Source organism: Oryctolagus cuniculus, chromosome 20, assembly GCF_051225735.1.
Source record: "Oryctolagus cuniculus isolate XC-2025 breed Fujian yellow rabbit chromosome 20, ASM5122573v1, whole genome shotgun sequence".
Taxonomy (NCBI): domain Eukaryota; kingdom Metazoa; phylum Chordata; class Mammalia; order Lagomorpha; family Leporidae; genus Oryctolagus; species Oryctolagus cuniculus.
This window is the reverse complement of record NC_142886.1, coordinates 51,727,649-51,743,189: the sequence shown is the minus strand read 5'-3', so window position 1 is coordinate 51,743,189 and position 15,541 is coordinate 51,727,649. Positions and strand designations below refer to the sequence as shown.

General features: G+C 60.6%; 2 protein-coding genes across 7 annotated transcripts in view; one reads left to right on the top strand and one right to left on the bottom strand.

The window, feature by feature from the left end:
• Positions 1–15,541, top strand: part of BRF1 (BRF1 general transcription factor IIIB subunit) — a 60,706-nt gene that overhangs the window by 22,387 nt on the left and 22,778 nt on the right. For 4 of the 6 annotated variants that reach the window (XM_089322496.1, XM_051839909.3, XM_051839913.3 and 1 more), the window contains exons 4-5: positions 3,850–3,881; positions 5,902–5,974. In XM_089322496.1, the coding sequence (XP_089178622.1) occupies positions 3,850–3,881; positions 5,902–5,974 (105 nt within the window). Of the gene's footprint in view, positions 1–3,849; positions 3,882–5,901; positions 5,975–9,419; positions 10,107–15,541 lie in introns of those variants that run through there. The other 2 variants (XM_089322497.1, XM_051839912.3) reach the window with 2 other exon arrangements.
• BTBD6 (BTB domain containing 6) lies at positions 6,445–8,935 on the bottom strand. The gene is made up of 4 exons (XM_089322500.1): positions 8,333–8,935; positions 8,161–8,251; positions 7,956–8,074; positions 6,445–7,871 (listed from the first exon to the last, which is right to left on the bottom strand). The coding sequence occupies exons 1-4, from the start codon at positions 8,725–8,727 to the stop codon at positions 6,839–6,841; spliced, it is 1,638 nt and encodes a 545-aa protein (XP_089178626.1). The 5' UTR covers positions 8,728–8,935; the 3' UTR covers positions 6,445–6,838.

Sequence of the window (15,541 nt, the reverse complement as noted above, 5' to 3'; positions counted from 1 at the left end):
AAAACAAGGGTTTTTTTTTAAAGATTTTATTTAGTTTTTTTTTTTTTTTTTTTTTTTTTTTTTTGACAGGCAGAGTGGACAGTGAGAGACAGAGACAGAGAGAAAGGTCTTCCTTTGCCGTTGGTTCACCCTCCAATGGCCGCCGCGGCCGGCGCTCTGTGGCCGGCACACCGCACTGATCCGATGGCAGGAGCCAGGTACTTCTCCTGGTCTCCTATGGGGTGCAGGGCCCAAGCACTTGGGCCATCCTCCACTGCACTCCCTGGCCACAGCAGAGAGCTGGCCTGGAAGAGGGGCCACCAGGACAATCCGGCACCCCGACCGGGACTTGAACCCGGTGTGCCGGTGCCGCAAGGCAGAGGATTAGCCTAGTGAGCCGCGGCGCCGGCTTGTTTTTTTTTTTTTTTAGGTTTCATTTATTTACTTAAAAGTCAGAGGGTTACAGACAGTGAGAGGCAGAGACAGAGAGAGAGGTCTTCCTTCCGTTGGTTCACTCTCCAAATGGCCGCAACAGTCGGAAGTACGCCAATCCGAAGCCAGGAGCCAGGCGCTTCTTCCTGGTCTCCCATGCGGGTGCAGGGCCCAAGCATTTGGGCTATCTTCTACTGACAAGAGACTTGGGTGATCACTGACGTCGTAAATAAGAGTGTTAACTGTTAACAACAGGAGTCACTGTGCACTTGCTCCCCATGTAGGATCTCTGTCCTTAATGAATGAGGCTCCTTTGCAGGCGGAGGATTAACCTACTGCGCCATGGTGCGGCCCCAAAAATAAGTTTTACAGTTAATTTTCATAGTACTGGGGCCAGTGCTGTGGCGTAGCGGGTAAAGCTGCTGCCTGCAGTGCCGGCATCCCATATGGGTGCTGGTTCGAGTCCTGGCTGTTCCACTTCCTATCCAGCTCTCTGCTATGGCCTTGGAAAGCAGCAGAAGATGGCCCATGTCCTTCAGCCCCTACACTCACGTGGGAGACCTGGAATAACACTCTTATTTACGACGTCAGTGATCACCCGAGTCTCTTGTCATGAGCTGCCCACGGCTGTGGAAGCCTTTTGAGTCCACAGACTTCATCAGTATTTAGACAGGGCTCTCCCTTCAGAGAGAAATACATCTAGGCTTGCTCTGAGGCTTGTGCACGTTGTTTCGTGTGCCGAGCGGTGCCACTGTGCGCAAGGGAAGACTGATGTTCGTGATGGTTGCTGGGTTCTCGAGTTTGGGCCCTGACGAGTGAGGCTGCTTCTGGTACAGGTCCTCCTGTGAGCATCAGTAAACACCTGGGCCAAGAGGGAGGTGTGTGTTGAGGGTTACATCAAAATTCATGAAAATGGGATCAAAAGAAAAGCTTGGGGGCCAGTGCTGTAGTGCAGTGCGTTAGATTGGGTGCCAGCATGCCACATGGGTGCCTGGTCAAGTTCCACTGCTCTACTTCCGATCCAGCTCCCTGATAATAGCACAGGTGTGTGGGCCCCTGTTCCCACAGGGGAGATCTGGAAGAAACTGACTTCCTGGCTTCAGCCTGGCCCAGCCCCGGCCATTGCAGCCATTTGCAGCGTGAACTAACAGATGACGATCTGTCTCTATCTCCCCCTCTCTCTGTAACTCATAAATAAAAAAAAAAAAAAAAAAAATGTTTAGGGGCCAGCGCTATGGTGCAGTAGGTTAAAGCCCTAGCCTGAAATGCCGGCATCCCATATGGACACTGGTTCTAGTCCCGGCTGCTCCTCTTCCGATCCAGCTCTCTGCTGTGGCCTGGGAAAGCAGCAGAAGATGGCCCAGATACTTGGGCCTCTGCACCCACATGGGAGACCTGGAAAAAGCTCCTGGCTCCTGGCTTCGGATCAGCGCAGGGCAGGCCATTGCAGCCATCTGGGGAGTGAACCAGTGGATGGAAGACTCTCTGCATCTCTTCCCTTTGTAACTATCTTTCAAATAAATAAAATAAATCTTTAGAAAAATGTTTATTTTGTTGCCAAAACAATTGAAATCTATGCCTAGTTCCTTTGTTCTTCCTCCCTCCCTCCCTCCCTCCCTTCCTTCCTCCTTGTTTTCTTACAGATTTATTTATTTGAAAGGCAGAATTACAGAGAGGCAGAGGCAGAGAGAGAGGTTTTTCCATCCTCTGGTTCACTCCCCAGATGGCCACAACGGCCGGAGCTGAGCTGATCCTGAGCCAGGAGCTTCTTCTGGGTCTCCCACATGGGTGCAGGGGCGGAAGCATTGAGCCATGTTCCACTGCTTCACTGGACCATAGCAGAGAACTGGTTCAGAAGCAGAGCAGCTGGGACTTGAACCGGCGCCCCTGTAGAATGCGGGCACTGAGGTGGAGGCTTCACCCACTAGGTTTTTTCATAATCCCCATTTTCTGTGAATGCTTTCGCGCTCTGTCACACACGGATTCCAGAATTCTTTGCACCAAAATCAACGTCTTTTTTCCATGCCCCTTGTGCGAGAGCCTTCCAGCCCTCTCCTCGTGGGAGCTGTGTGGCGCTGTGGAGTCGCTCTGCCTGTTTCTGGAGTCCGGTGCAGGCCGGCTCTGCTCAGCACTCGCTGTCCTCTGCTGTTGCGGAAGCTTCTGTCCCAAAGGCTGACCGTGTTGTTGGCCCTCATTATCCTTTAAAGGTGGCTGACGTTCAGAGAGGATGCAGGTCTGTAGGAGAAGCACGGAGGCTCAGCACTCCTGTCTGCCCATCTCCCCCGCGCGGTGGCAGCAGCAGTGCGACGCGTGTGCAGCTGGTGGGCCGTGTCTGGGGTTGCGCGTTCTGTGTGTGTGGCGGGCGTGTTGTCCCCACGCAGCCTCACTGTTTGGAGAGGCCCCTGCACGCCTGCTCTTCCCTCTTTCCCTCCGATCCTGGCAGCCACGGGCCTGATCCGTCTTTTCCAGGATGTCATTTGGTTGGAGTGAGACATCACGGAGCCTTTGGGCTTTGTTCTTTTTCACTATGGTTCTTTTCTGGCGTCTCTGATTCCCGTCCTGAAGGTTGGTTGTTGCCTGTTCGCTTTCTTTGCTGTCTTTCCTCCTCTTTCCTCGTGGTGGTTATTCCTGTCCCCGAGGAGCCGGCCCTGGCTGTGGCCGCTGTGTGATGAAGCTCGTGCGTTTCCTCAAGGCCTCAGGGCTCCTGGCTTGGCCGCCTGCAGCTCTGGAGCCCTGGCCTGGGGACCTCATTTCTCCCAGGCACAGCTGACTTCTGCACTGCTGCCAGGTGCCCACCTTGCCCCAGAGGGTGGCCCCGCGTCTGTGGGTGCTGCCCTGTGTTCCTGGGCCCTGCCCTGCGTCTGTGGGTGCTGCTCTCTGTGGGCCCTGCCCCACGTCTGTGGGTGCTGCCTCGCATCTGTGGGCCCTGCCCCATGTCTGTGGGCCCTGCCCCGTGTCTGTGGGTGCTGCTCTCTGTGGGTGCTGCCCTGTGTCCCTGGGCCCTGTCCCGCATCTGTGGGTGCTGCTCTCTGTGGGCCCTGCCCCGTGTCTGTGGGCGCTGCCCTGCATCTGTGGGCGCTGCTCTGTGTGGGCCCTGCCCTGCGTCCATGGGCCCTGCCCCACGTCTGTGGGCGCTGCCCTGTGTCTGTGGGCCCTGCCCCGTGTCCGTGGGCGCTGCCCCGTGTCTGTGGGTGCTGTCCCAGGTGTAGCTGCAGTGCTCAGCTGTGTGTGCTGTCAGGCAGCAGACACCTCGGCGGGCAGGTGTGCATGTGGGGCTGCTCTCTCGAAGCCTCCCTGCGTAGCTGCCCATCCCCACTGCGGCCCCTGCCCTGGGCATGGCGCTGGTCAGGCCTCTGCCTTGCTGGTGACGGTGCCGGGCTGAGGGCCGGTAGACGAGGCTGCAGCTGCCTGCTGGGTGCTCCTTGACTCCTGCTGCAGACATGCTGCTTGACCTCAGCGACCTGCTTCAGGTAGGCCGGTTTCCTTCCTGAGTCTCCTGGCCTGGCGGTGCCCGGGCACCTGCGCCCTGCACGTACCCTGCAGACCGCTCTGCGCTCCTGGCCCTAAGAGCAGGAGGGCGGGAGAGGGTCTCCGCGTGGCTCGGAAGGGCAGCTGCCAGCAGGGTCACGTACCCTTGGTAGAGACCCACGCGGGCTTTTGTCTAGGCAAGGAAGACTCTAGAACAAAACACTGCACTGACAATGTACGCGTTTCAGACGTAGAAGACGGTTCTGTTTGGAACCTGCTTAGAGACTTGCTTTCTAGGCGCCAGAGAGCGCTTTCTGTTGCGTCTCTCATTTCCAAACAGCTGAATGTAGCGGCAAGACAAGGGTCCCCGTGCACGTGGGACACATGGGGGACTGAGGGCACTGTGTTCCAGTGACCGCACTAGGTCCTGGGTCCCTCGTCCCAAGCCGTGGCCACTCTACTGAGGACTCCAGAAGAGAGTGGTCGTCCCTGGAAGCAACAGTGACCGCAGTGCGAAGATTCCCACGGAATCCACAGCCAGAAGGAGAGGCTGATCTGGGTGCCCGCCAGGGCCTGCAGCGGGCTCAGGGCTCGGAGGGCCTCCTGCAGCAGCCAGCATGGACTTGTGCCGGGATCGGTGCTGCCTCGTATTTTTGTCCCGCCAGCTGTCCGTATAAATGGCTTCTCTCAGCAGCTATTGCTGAAATAGTTTGTGGTCAAGCTAAAAATAACCTATTGGAATTGTGATAATCCAGTTAGCCCACGTTTCAAATGTGCCATGTGGAGTTCTGGGCCATGTGACCCCATTTCCAGCCTGGTAACTTCCCAGGCTGGGGCAGCTGCTGGAAGCAGCTTGCTCCCCATCCTGAGGGAGGGGTGGGCACAGTTCCTCGCCTCGCACCTTTGGGAATGGAAAACCAACCAGGCTGTCAAGACAGAAGGAGGCTAGTAAGTGGACACTGCTGCTCGCCTGGCGCTGAACCAAGGCACGAGGCCAGGGTCTTGTGCTGGCCAGCAAGAGCCCGGAACAATCTGAGTGGATGCGAGGCACTGCCCACTGCCAAGGCCGGCCCCTCCCTGGAGGGGCCACAGAATGTGGCGGGGGTGGAACACGCCCACATCGCAAGAACCTGGCCCAGGGCCTTGCCACTGGCAAAGGCCAAATGTTTTGGGGGAACGTGTAGAAGGTTAAGGTCAGAGGAGACTGGTCTTGGATTCTCCTTTCATCCACCTCAGCGCTAGGCTCCACATCAGGGCACTCAACTTCACACCCCCACATGCACGAGGAAGCCCCGGCTCCCAGGAATTCCTCGGAAGACCGCCGAGCCAGCAGCCCTGCACAGAGGCAGGCGCAGGCACCTGCCCTCCCGGTCCCACCCCTTAGGCCTCCTGATCCCTGTGTCTCAGGCACCTGCGTCTGCCACCTCGGCATCAAGACAGGACAGGGGCCTTGTCCCAGGGCGCACAGGTTGGGCAGGATTTGGGGAGTTCTTTGGAAAGGCCAGAGGGTCTCAGGCTTGAGGCTGCGGCATCCTGGCTGTGGGGGTCTCCGGGGGGCCTTGAGGAACCTGGGCTTCCAGCCGTGCACCTCCAAACTGCCAGACCCCACTCTGAAGCAGCCTCCCACCACCTGCCTGCTGGGAGGCCGGACAGCAGGCTCCGTGGCAGACTGGCCATTGTGGCAGCAGCAGGCGGTCACTGAGGAACGGTGGGGTCCCAGCAGAGAGGCTCAGGCCCTGAGGCCGAGGCAGCTGGGCCCGCTGTGGCGGGTGCAGTGTGTGTGGGCACAGCAGGCCTGTGACTGACACTTAGATGGTGTCATAGGGACTGTGCCCCGGCCAGTACCTTCCAGGCCGTTCTCCAAGCGGACACAACCGCAGTGCAGCAGCACAGCCGAGGCCAGGCAGCTGCCTGAAGGCGGCGGGGCCCTGTGTGACCTGGGGGGCGGGGGGCGGCTCTGTGAGGACAGAACGCAGGCCTTTCCTTGGACCCAATGCATTTCTGGCTGTGTTCTCCCCACAGGTGAACGTCTATGTGCTGGGGAAGACGTTTCTCCTGCTGGCCCGAGAGCTGTGCATCAACGCACCTGCCATAGGTAGGCCTCTGGGCTGTGGGCGGGCCGCCTGGGGCTCTTAGGCGTGGGAGCCTCCAGTAGGAAATGTCTCCCCAAAGCTGCCGGCGCTCAGCAGGGTAGGGTTTCCGGCCAGTACACCATCAGCAGGCCCACTGTCCTCTACACAGGACATGCAGGTGCAGACTGGGAATCGTGGCGCTGGGGCCACAGCCCATCCTGTGGGCGGGTGGTGTTGAGAGCTCCCCAAGTGCCTGCCACACCTCCTGGCAGAGCAGCCGGGCGCTCCACCCAGGCCTCCCGAGTGGGTGGCAGGGATCCTGGTACTCCAGCCACCACCTGCTGGGTCTGGGACAGGGGTCGTGTGTGCCCCGCACGGGGTCCTAACTGCTACCCACATGCCCACCGCAGGCAGGGGCTCTCGTCTCCTCAGATCTTTAGGAGAAGAACATGCAGATCACAATTCCTGTTAGTAATTTATCTACACGTGCCCATCGTCTTATGAAACCTTTATTAAGAAAACCCACTCACGTAGGTGAACCGTGACTTCACTGATTTAGAAGGGAAGGTCTCACCTTAAGCTTGGGACCGCTCAGAATCCGACTGGGTGGGAGGGGTGAAGGCGCTCTCCAAAGCAGGAGGCACAGGTGCGGGGGAGGGACCTGGGGCCTGCCCTGGGTCCCAGATCTGCCCTCTGGCTGAGACACGCACCCCAGCCACCAGGAGACACCTCAGACCGGTAGCTGGGCTCTAGCTTTGTAGCAAGGTTCCGTCTCAGAGTGGGGGTGACGCAAAGTGAGTGAAGCCTTTAATGGTGTCCGCGGGCAGCCAGTGGGGTCTCGCCCCCGCCCCCGCCCCCTGCTGGCAGGAGGGGCCCCTCACAGCAGCTCAGGCGTAGAAGATGAGCTCAGGGATCTGCCCGCCCTGGACCCCAGTCCCATTGGTGCTGTCTGAGGAGCACTGGAACTGGAAGGTCACCTTCCCACACTGCACCTCCGTCATCCCCTCCTGTCCAAAGTAGCTGAGCTCGCTCCCGTCCAGCACAGCGCTGGCCGTGTAGAAGGTGTCCTGTTCAACTTGGACTGGGTGCTCGAACCAGACCGAGAAGGTGTTGCTGGACCCATCAGACACAAACTTGGTCAGGTTCTGAGCCAGGACCATGCCCAGCCGCTTGAGTTCGATTTTGACGCTGTACTCGGCCTTCCCCGAGCTGGACCCGTACAGGCCCAGCCCGGCGATGAACACCCGCCTGTCCACAGCAAACTGGATGCTGTCGCAGCGTCCGCGGTACCGCCACTGGTTGCTGCGGTAGGCTGAGGACTGGAAGCGGTGGCACCTCTGGGGGGTGAGGCCCTTCCGTTTGGCCAAGGGGAAGTCCAGGAGGGGCTTGTTGGCCGCCGTGTACCACAGGAAGATGTCGTGGGTCTCCTCCAGCGTCAGGATGTCCGACTGGGCGGCGCCGTTGGCAAACTCCTCCAGGGTCATGGTTGGGATGCGGACCAGGTAGAGGACGCGCCCCAGCACGTGCCTCTTGTTGAGGGGGGTCGCGGGCAGGCCCTGCCTCTTGCACTCGGCCTCAGCCCAGCCCAGGACGGCCTGGAACACCACGGCCTCCTTGGTGTTGAGGGCCTCCCGGCTGACCACGACCTCCAGCGTCTGCCGGTCGATCTCGCAGAAGCCCTCGGAGCGCAGGGCCATCTCGGCCTGCGCGTCGATGACCTCCCAGCAGCGCTGGGTCAGCTCAGGCTCCTCAAACAGCCGGCTCTGGGACAGCAGGACGCAGGCGTTCTTGGCTTCCAGACTCGTCTCCAGAAAGGTGACGCAGGCCTTGGCCAGCGCGGGGACAATGTACTTCTTGGCGGCGTACAGCGTGGCCAGCACCGTGTCGGCCTCGAGCTCGATCTCGTCGCTGTACAAGTACCTAGAGGCGCAGGGACGCGGTCGGGCCGGGCCGGGGACCCCGCGGACCCCGCCCCCCCCCCCCCCCCCCGCGGGGCCGCCTTACTTGAGCAGGATGAGGAAGGCGGCGGGCTCCACGTCCGGGATGTGGATCTCCGACTTGACTTCCGCCAGGTCCCCGTAGAACATGGCATAGAAGACGGAGCTGCCGACGGCCAGCACGTACTGCGGGCGAGACAGGCGCGTGAGCCGCAGCTGCGTGCGCAGTGCGGGGGCCCGGGGAGCCGGGGCGGGGCCGGGCCGCTACCGACCTTGTGGGCAGGCACCCTCCTGGCCGCCCCCAGCGGCCCCACGATGAAGTGGACGTCGGCCATGAGCTCGTTGTTGAACATGAGCGCGTTCCTGCAGGGGCAGAGGCACACGGGCTTGGTCCGCGGCCGGGCGCCGCGCGCGGGGCCGGGGAGGGGCGCCGGCCGGGCTCACCTCTCGCGCAGCGTCGGGTGGAAGGACTGCCAGTGGGGGCTCTCCAAGTTGTTGTTGTTGGGCGCGGGCGGCGCGGGGGCGGGCGGCGGCGGGGCCGGGGGCGGCGCGCTGGGCGGGCAGCGCGGGCCGGCCTTCCTGCCCGCCGCGGCGCTGGCCGCGGCGCTGGCGGCGTTGCTGTTGGCCAGGTCGGTGGCGGCAGCCGCGGCGCCGGCGGGGGCGTACAGCTCCGCGGCCATCTTCGCGGGCGGCGCGGCGGGGGCGGCCTCAGCGCTGGGAGGCGCCGCGCCGCGCACCCTGGCGCCGCGCCGGGGCTTGGTCCGCGGCTCTGCAAGCACCAGGAGCGAGGTCAGGCACTGCGCGACGCGGCCGTGCAGGCAGGCCAGGGGCAGCAGCATGGGGCCGCGGCGGCCTGCGGGGGCGGCCTGCGGGGCCCGCCGGCCGGGGGGCGCTGCTGCCCGCGCCGCGGCCCCACCCCGCCCCACCCGCAGCCCGCAGCCCGGCCGCAGGGGGCGCCGTCCCTGCCGCCCGCCCTAGTCCGTACCCGCTGCGGCGCCGGCGCGTCACTGTGCGTCACGGCGCGCGGCCGAGGCCCCGCCCCGCCGCGGCGTGACGCGCGCAGGCCCCGCCCACCGGCACCCGCCCCCGTCCAGGCGTGTACCCTTAAGCGGGTTGCGGGGGAGGGTGCGCTCCCGGCCGGCTGCATCCGCTGCTTAGTCCCCGACCCCTCCCACCATTTTAAAGGATTCATCGTTCGTCGCCCAAGAGCGAAATGTAATTATCTAAAAAAAAAAAATTCCTTTGTGATTCACTTGAGAGTGAGTGAGAGCGCCCCCAGCCACTCGCTCCCTCCCTCTGTGGGCAGGGCTGGCGTTGGGGACCAGGGTCCAGCTTTCCCGCATGGCGGGCAGACCTTAGCCCCTGAGATCCGCGCCACTGCCTTCAGTCCTGCAATAGGAGACCCCGGGGCTGGGCTCGAACCCGGGCACTCTGCCATTGTACACGAGCGCGCAGCCGCTCTGCTACGCCCAGCTGCTCCCCACACCGCGGGAGGAAAGCGCTGCTAGCTCGGTCGCGCCCCGCCCTCCGTTCTGCGGCTGGGCGGCTGGACTCCCGGGGCAGGAGGGGCCGTCGGCGCCGACGCGTCTGCCCCGGGGCGGTCTAGTTTGGGCTTGCGGGCTGGGTTTGCCAGTTCTGCACAGGGCCGCTGTACCCCAAGAGTGTGTGAGAGGCTGCGGTTCCCGCCCCGGCAGCACCCACCCCTCGGGCTCTGCGAACCTAGGGCGCGGAGAACAGTAGGTGGTTCTTTTCCTAAATACTCTGCTCATAGCCTTCTGATGGCCACTTCCTGCGTCGTCCGCCGGCGCGCTCGGGTAGCCCAGGGAGCCCTGCAGAGGGCAGAGCCGTGGGATCTGGCCCTGGCGGCCTCTGTTGGTCCGTCGCCAGTCCTTTGACCGTTCTTTTGGGGTGCCGGGTGCAGCCTCATGCCCGGGGCCGGCTCTGCTGGTGTTGCTCACGTGTCACCAGACAGCCCCGCGCTGGTGCTGGGAGGTGGGCGATGCTGTCCCTTGGTTTTGCCGGCAAGGGAACCTCCAGGCCGTTCCTGAGCGGAGCCTGGAGCCCTAGAGCCTCTGCTGTCAGCAGTGGCTTCCTGGCCATCCCACGGCCCTGCAGCTGGGCAGCTCCGGGAGTTTTGGGCGACACAGCTGCTATCAGTCTGCTCCCGTTTCAGCCTCATTCTTGTGCAGGCCTCCAGAAGTCTGCAGCAAAGGAGCAGGTGAGGAGCACAGGTGGGGGGGGGGGGGCGGGGCCCCGGCTGTTCACGTGCGCAGGAGGCTGGGCACTGCGAGTCGGCCTCTGCTGGGAGAGTGCCCAGGCTCAGCTGCCCCCAGCCACGCGGGTGTTTGGGGAGTGAGCCGGCAGGTGGGAGCGCTCATGCACTCTCTTTCTCAAGTAATTTTCCTACGCGGAGAAAGGCTGCCTAAGTAGCCAACAAGCACGAGGTTAGTTAGACGGTGGCTGACCTTGGGCAGACTGACCACAGCTGGGGTTGAGGAGCACCCACTGGTGGGCTGTGATCAGGGTGACTCACAGCTGTGGGACTAGGGCCGAAAGGCCCTGAGGGAAGACACCTGTGTGTGCCCAGCAGGACGTGTCCACAGAGGCCACAGCAGTGTCCTCGTAACACGGGCGCCTCACCGGCCACGGTGGCAGCCACGGAGGAGCGTGAGAAGTGAGCACTTTGCAGAAGGTAGCAGGGCCTGAGGGGACAGCCCGCTGTCCACTGCCAGCAGAGGGGCTGGGCAGGCTGTGTGCCTTCCTGATGTGCGTGGAGAAGGGGTGAGAGCAGCCGCCCGCAAAACCTGGGTGGCTGGTGCCTCGGAGGGGCTGCCGTCACCCGAGAGGTGTGAGTATCTGAAAGTTCTTGGGCTTCAACACAGAAGGCCAGCACGGCCGCCTCCATTCTGAACGTCGTGTGTGCGTCAGACGCGTTTCCGGGTTCTGAGCCCCCGCCTGTGTGCTCCTTGTGTCTTTTCTCTTGGTGGACTTGGTCAAGTTCTGCCTGTGTATTGATCTCCTTAGAATTCCAGCTCTAGGGGTAGCTTCCTCTTTATTGTGATAAACACTTGCTGTGAATTTACTCGCCACAGTTTTTATTTATATATTTGAAAGGCAGAGAGAGAGCAATCTATGCTGGTTCCCCCCACCCCCCCAGATGGCGCATCAGCGAGGCTTGGCCAGGCCAGTGCCAGGAGCCGGGAACTCCATCCAGGCCTCCCGCGTGGGCTTGGACACCATCGAGCGCAGCTGATGAGCAAGGGGCTGTGTCGGAGCAGAGCGAGCTGGGACTCGAACCACATCCTGTGTGGTGGCCCTTTGTTTAGCAGCGGCCCCCGTTCCTCCCAGCCCCTCATCACCTCCATCCTGCGTCAGTGCAGTCAAATGGTTTTTCTCTTTTATGATTGGCCTGTCTCACTTGGTGTAGTTTTTTTTAAAGATTTATTTTATTTATTATTTGACAGGCAGAGTTAGAGAGAGAGGCAGAGACAGAGGGAGAGGTCTTCCATCCGCTGGTTCACTCCCCAGGTGGCCGCAACGGCCGGAGCTGCACCGATCAGGAGCCAGGAGCTTCTTCCGGGTCTCCCACATGGGTACAGGGGCCCAAGGACTTGGGCCATCTTCTACTGCTTCCCCAGGCCACAGCAGCGAGCTGGATTGGAAGAGGAGCAGCCGGGACTCGAACTGGCGCCCATATGGGATGCCGGCGCTTCAGGCCAGGGCGTCAACCCGCTGTGCCTCAGCACCGGCCCCTCACTTGGTGTAATTTCCTGCAGGGTTCGTTCGTGTCATATCTGTGTGACAATCCCCTTCCTCTTCAAAGCCGAGTGACAGCCCATCATACGGTTGGACACATCCTGCTCTTCCGTTCGTTCACTGATGCACACTTGGTTGCTTCCATTGTTTCAGCTGTTGTGCGCGGTGCTGCTGTGACTACAGGAGTGCAAAAACCCGTTCAGAATTCTGAGGTTTTTTCAGATTTGTAATTACTTTCCAGTTTATTTGAAGGGCAAAGAGACAAAGACCTTCCATCTTCTGGTTCACTCTCCAAATGCCTACAACAGCCAAGTCAAAGCTTGGAGCCTGGAACTCCATCCAGGTGTCCCACGCGGGTACCAGGGACCCAGTGACTTGAGCCATCAGCTGCTGCCTCCCATGGTGCGCATCAGCAGAAAGCTGGAGTCCGAGCAGGGCCAGGCCTGGAGCCCGGGCTCGGCCGTGTGGGCTGGGGTGTCCGAGCAGGGCCAGGCCTGGGGCCCGGGCTCGGCCGTGTGGGCTGGGGTGTCCGAGCAGGGCCAGGCCTGGGGCCCGGGCTCGGCCGTGTGGGCTGGGGGTGTCCGAGCAGGGCCAGGCCTGGGGCCCGGGCTCGGCCGTGTGGGCTGGGGGTGTCCGAGCAGGGCCAGGCCTGGGGCCCGGGCTCGGCCGTGTGGGCTGGGGGTGTCCGAGCAGGGCCAGGCCTGGGGCCCGGGCTCGGCCGTGTGGGCTGGGGTGTCCGAGCAGGGCCAGGCCTGGGGCCCGGGCTCGGCCGTGTGGGCTGGGGTGTCCGAGCAGGGCCAGGCCTGGGGCCCGGGCTCGGCCGTGTGGGCTGGGGTGTCCGAGCAGGGCCAGGCCTGGAGCCCGGGCTCGGCCGTGTGGGCTGGGGTGTCTGAGCAGCGTCAGAAGTGCGACTGCTGGGGCGTGGTGATTGGGGGCCACCCACTGTTTCTGTCAAGCGGTCACACGTTTTACGTTGCCAGCAGCAGGGTCCAGGAGCTCCTTTCTCCTCCTCCCTCGTCAGAGTTTGTGCTTGTTTCCGACAGAGACTGTCCTCGCGGACTCGGGGTTTTGACTTGCGTTTCCTTGATAAAGTGGTGTTGAGCATCTTTGATAGGCTTCCTGGCTGCTGCACGCTTTCTTCAGAGAAATCTATCCAACTCCTTTGCCCATTGAAAGTATATTCATTTATTATTTGAGGGACACAGAAAGAATATTCCCATCTGCTGCTTCACTCCGCAAATGCCCACAGTGGCTAAGACTGGGACAAGGCCAAAGCTGAGATCCAGGAACTCAGCCCAGGTCTCCCACAGGTGGCTGAGACTTGGCCACTCGAGCCATGACTGCCGCCTTCCAGGTGTGTGAGCAGGAAGCTGGAGTCGGCGTGCAGCGGGAACTGAGCAGGTGAGGGCCACAGGCATCTTACCCGCTGGGCGAAGTGCCTGGCCTTGCCCCGCCCCCGCCTTTGCTTTCTTTTTTTAAAGATTTATTATTTATTGAAAGGCAGAGTTAGAGAGAAAGAGGAAGGAGAGATCTTCCATCCGTTGATTCACTCACCTAATGGCTGCAACAGCCAGAGCTGAGCCAGACTGAAGCCAGGAGCCAGGAGCTGCTTCTGGGTCTCCCATGTGGGTGCAGGGGCCCAAGTACCTGGGGCATCTTCCACTGCTTTCCCAGGCCACAGCAGGGAGCTGGATTGCAAGTGGTAAGGCCAGGATATGAACAGGCACCCATGTGGGATGCCAGTGCCGCAGGCAGCAGCTTGACTCACTGCACCACAACACCGAGCCCAGCCTTGCCCATTTGTAAGTGAAGATGTTTCTTCTGTCATCGTTGCTGCTTACTGAGTTCCTTACATCGCCTGGGCGTTTGCCTTTGTCAGATACGCGTGTTCTCCTATCCCATACATTGCCCTACCCCTTTTTAAGTTTATTCAGTAAATGTTTGTGGAGGATGTACTGTGTGCCAGACCCCACACAGAGCTGGGCAGTGAACACAAGGTGAGTGGACAGTAGGCCAGACGGTGAGAAGTGCAGCAGAGAGGGGGTGGCAGGCAGGGACAGGCAGAGGGCGTCTGTGCGCTGCTGGGTGTGGGGTGGTGGGTGAACGCTCACTGGTAGGTGCTGTTTGAGACCTGATTGGTGAGAGTGACTGCACATAGGAGGGACAAAGACCCCTCCACGGGCCAGGCTCTGGTCCTGGGCCGTCACACTGCTGTGGCAGGATGCCTGAGTGTGGATAATTGACAACAGAAAAAAGTGGTTTTTGGGCTAATGGGTGACGCTGCTGCCTGTGATGCCAGCATCCCCTGTGGGCACCAGTTCCTGTTCCGGCTGCTCCACTTTGGATCCAGCTCCCTGCCAATGTCCCTGGGAAAGTAGGGAGCATGACCCAAGTGCTTGGGCCCTGCATCCCCTCAGGAGACCCTGATGAAGCTCGTGGCTGCGGCCTGGCCTAGCACCAGCCTTTGTGGCCAGGTGGGGTGAACCAACAGAGGGAAGATCTCTCCCCGTCTGCCCTTCTCTTTTTCTAACTCTGCATAAAGTCTTTTTTTTTTTTTTTTTAAGATTTATTTATTTATTTGAAGACAGAGAGAGGCAGAGAGAGGTGGGGGGGGAGAGAGGTCTTCCATCCACTTGTTTACTCCCCAGATGGCTGCAGCGGCCACAGCTGCGCTTATCCAAAGCCAGGAGCTTCTGGGTCTCCCACTTACGTGCAGGGGTCCGAGGACTTGGGCCATCTTCTACTGGGATGCTGGTACTCTAGGTGGTGGCTTTACCCACTGTGCCACAGTGCCGGCCCCTATAGTCTTTTTTTTTTTTTTTTTTTTTTAGATTTATTTATTTATTTATTTGACAGAGTTACAGACAGTGTGAGAGAGAGAAAGGTCTTTCCTCAGTTGGTTCACTCTCCAAATGGCTGCAACTGCTGGAGCTGTGCCGATCTGAAGCCAGGAGCTTGCCCCTGGTCTCCCATGCGGGTGCAGGGCCCAAGCACTTGGGCCATCCTCCACTGCACTCCCTGGCCACAGCAGAGAGCTGGCCTGGAAGAGGAGCAACCGGGACAGAATCCGGCGCCCCGACTGGGACTAGAACCTGGGGTGCCGGTGCCACAGGCGGAGGATTAGCCTAGTGAGCCGCGCACCGGCTCTTCTCCATTCTTCAGTGTGTACACTTCCACTTTCCCCAGCCTTGTCCCCTTCTGTTGTGTCTACTTGTTGGGCATCATTGGAGCAGGCATCAAAGGTTTATTTCTGGGCTCTCATTCCATTCCGTGGGTCTCTATGCCAGTACCATGCCAGGTTTTTTTTTTTTTTTTTTTTTTTTAAATATTTGTTTATTCAAAAAGCAGAGTTACAGAAAGAAAGAAGAAGCGAGGTCTTCCGTCCGCGGGTTCCCTCCCCAGATGGCGGCAGCGGCTGTGGCTGGCCAGTCCAGAGCGCGGAGCTGGAGCTGCTCCTGGGCCTCCCACGTGGGTGCAGGCCCAGCGCCCACCCCTTGGGAGTTACCTTTGAGTTTTTTTTTCCTTACGAGTCTCTCGTCTACTTTGATTTTTATTTTCTGTTATTTAATAATTTAGTTCGTTATTGTCAAGTTTCTTCCTCTACAAAGCTTCCTAAAGGAGTGTTCTGTAGCTCCCTGAGGGCTGGAGAGGGGGGACTGTGCGTCTGGGGGAGGACTGTGCATCTGGGGGGAGGACTCTGCATCTAGGGGGAGGACTGCGTCGAGGGGAGCACTGTGCGTCGGGGAGGACTGTGCGTCTGGGGGGAGCGTTGTGTGTCTGGGGGAGGACTGTGCTTCTGGGGGGAACTGTGCGTCTTGGGGAGGACGGTATGTCTGAGGGGGGACTGTGCATCTGGAGGGGAGAACTGTGTGTCTGGGGGAGGACTGCGTCTGGGGG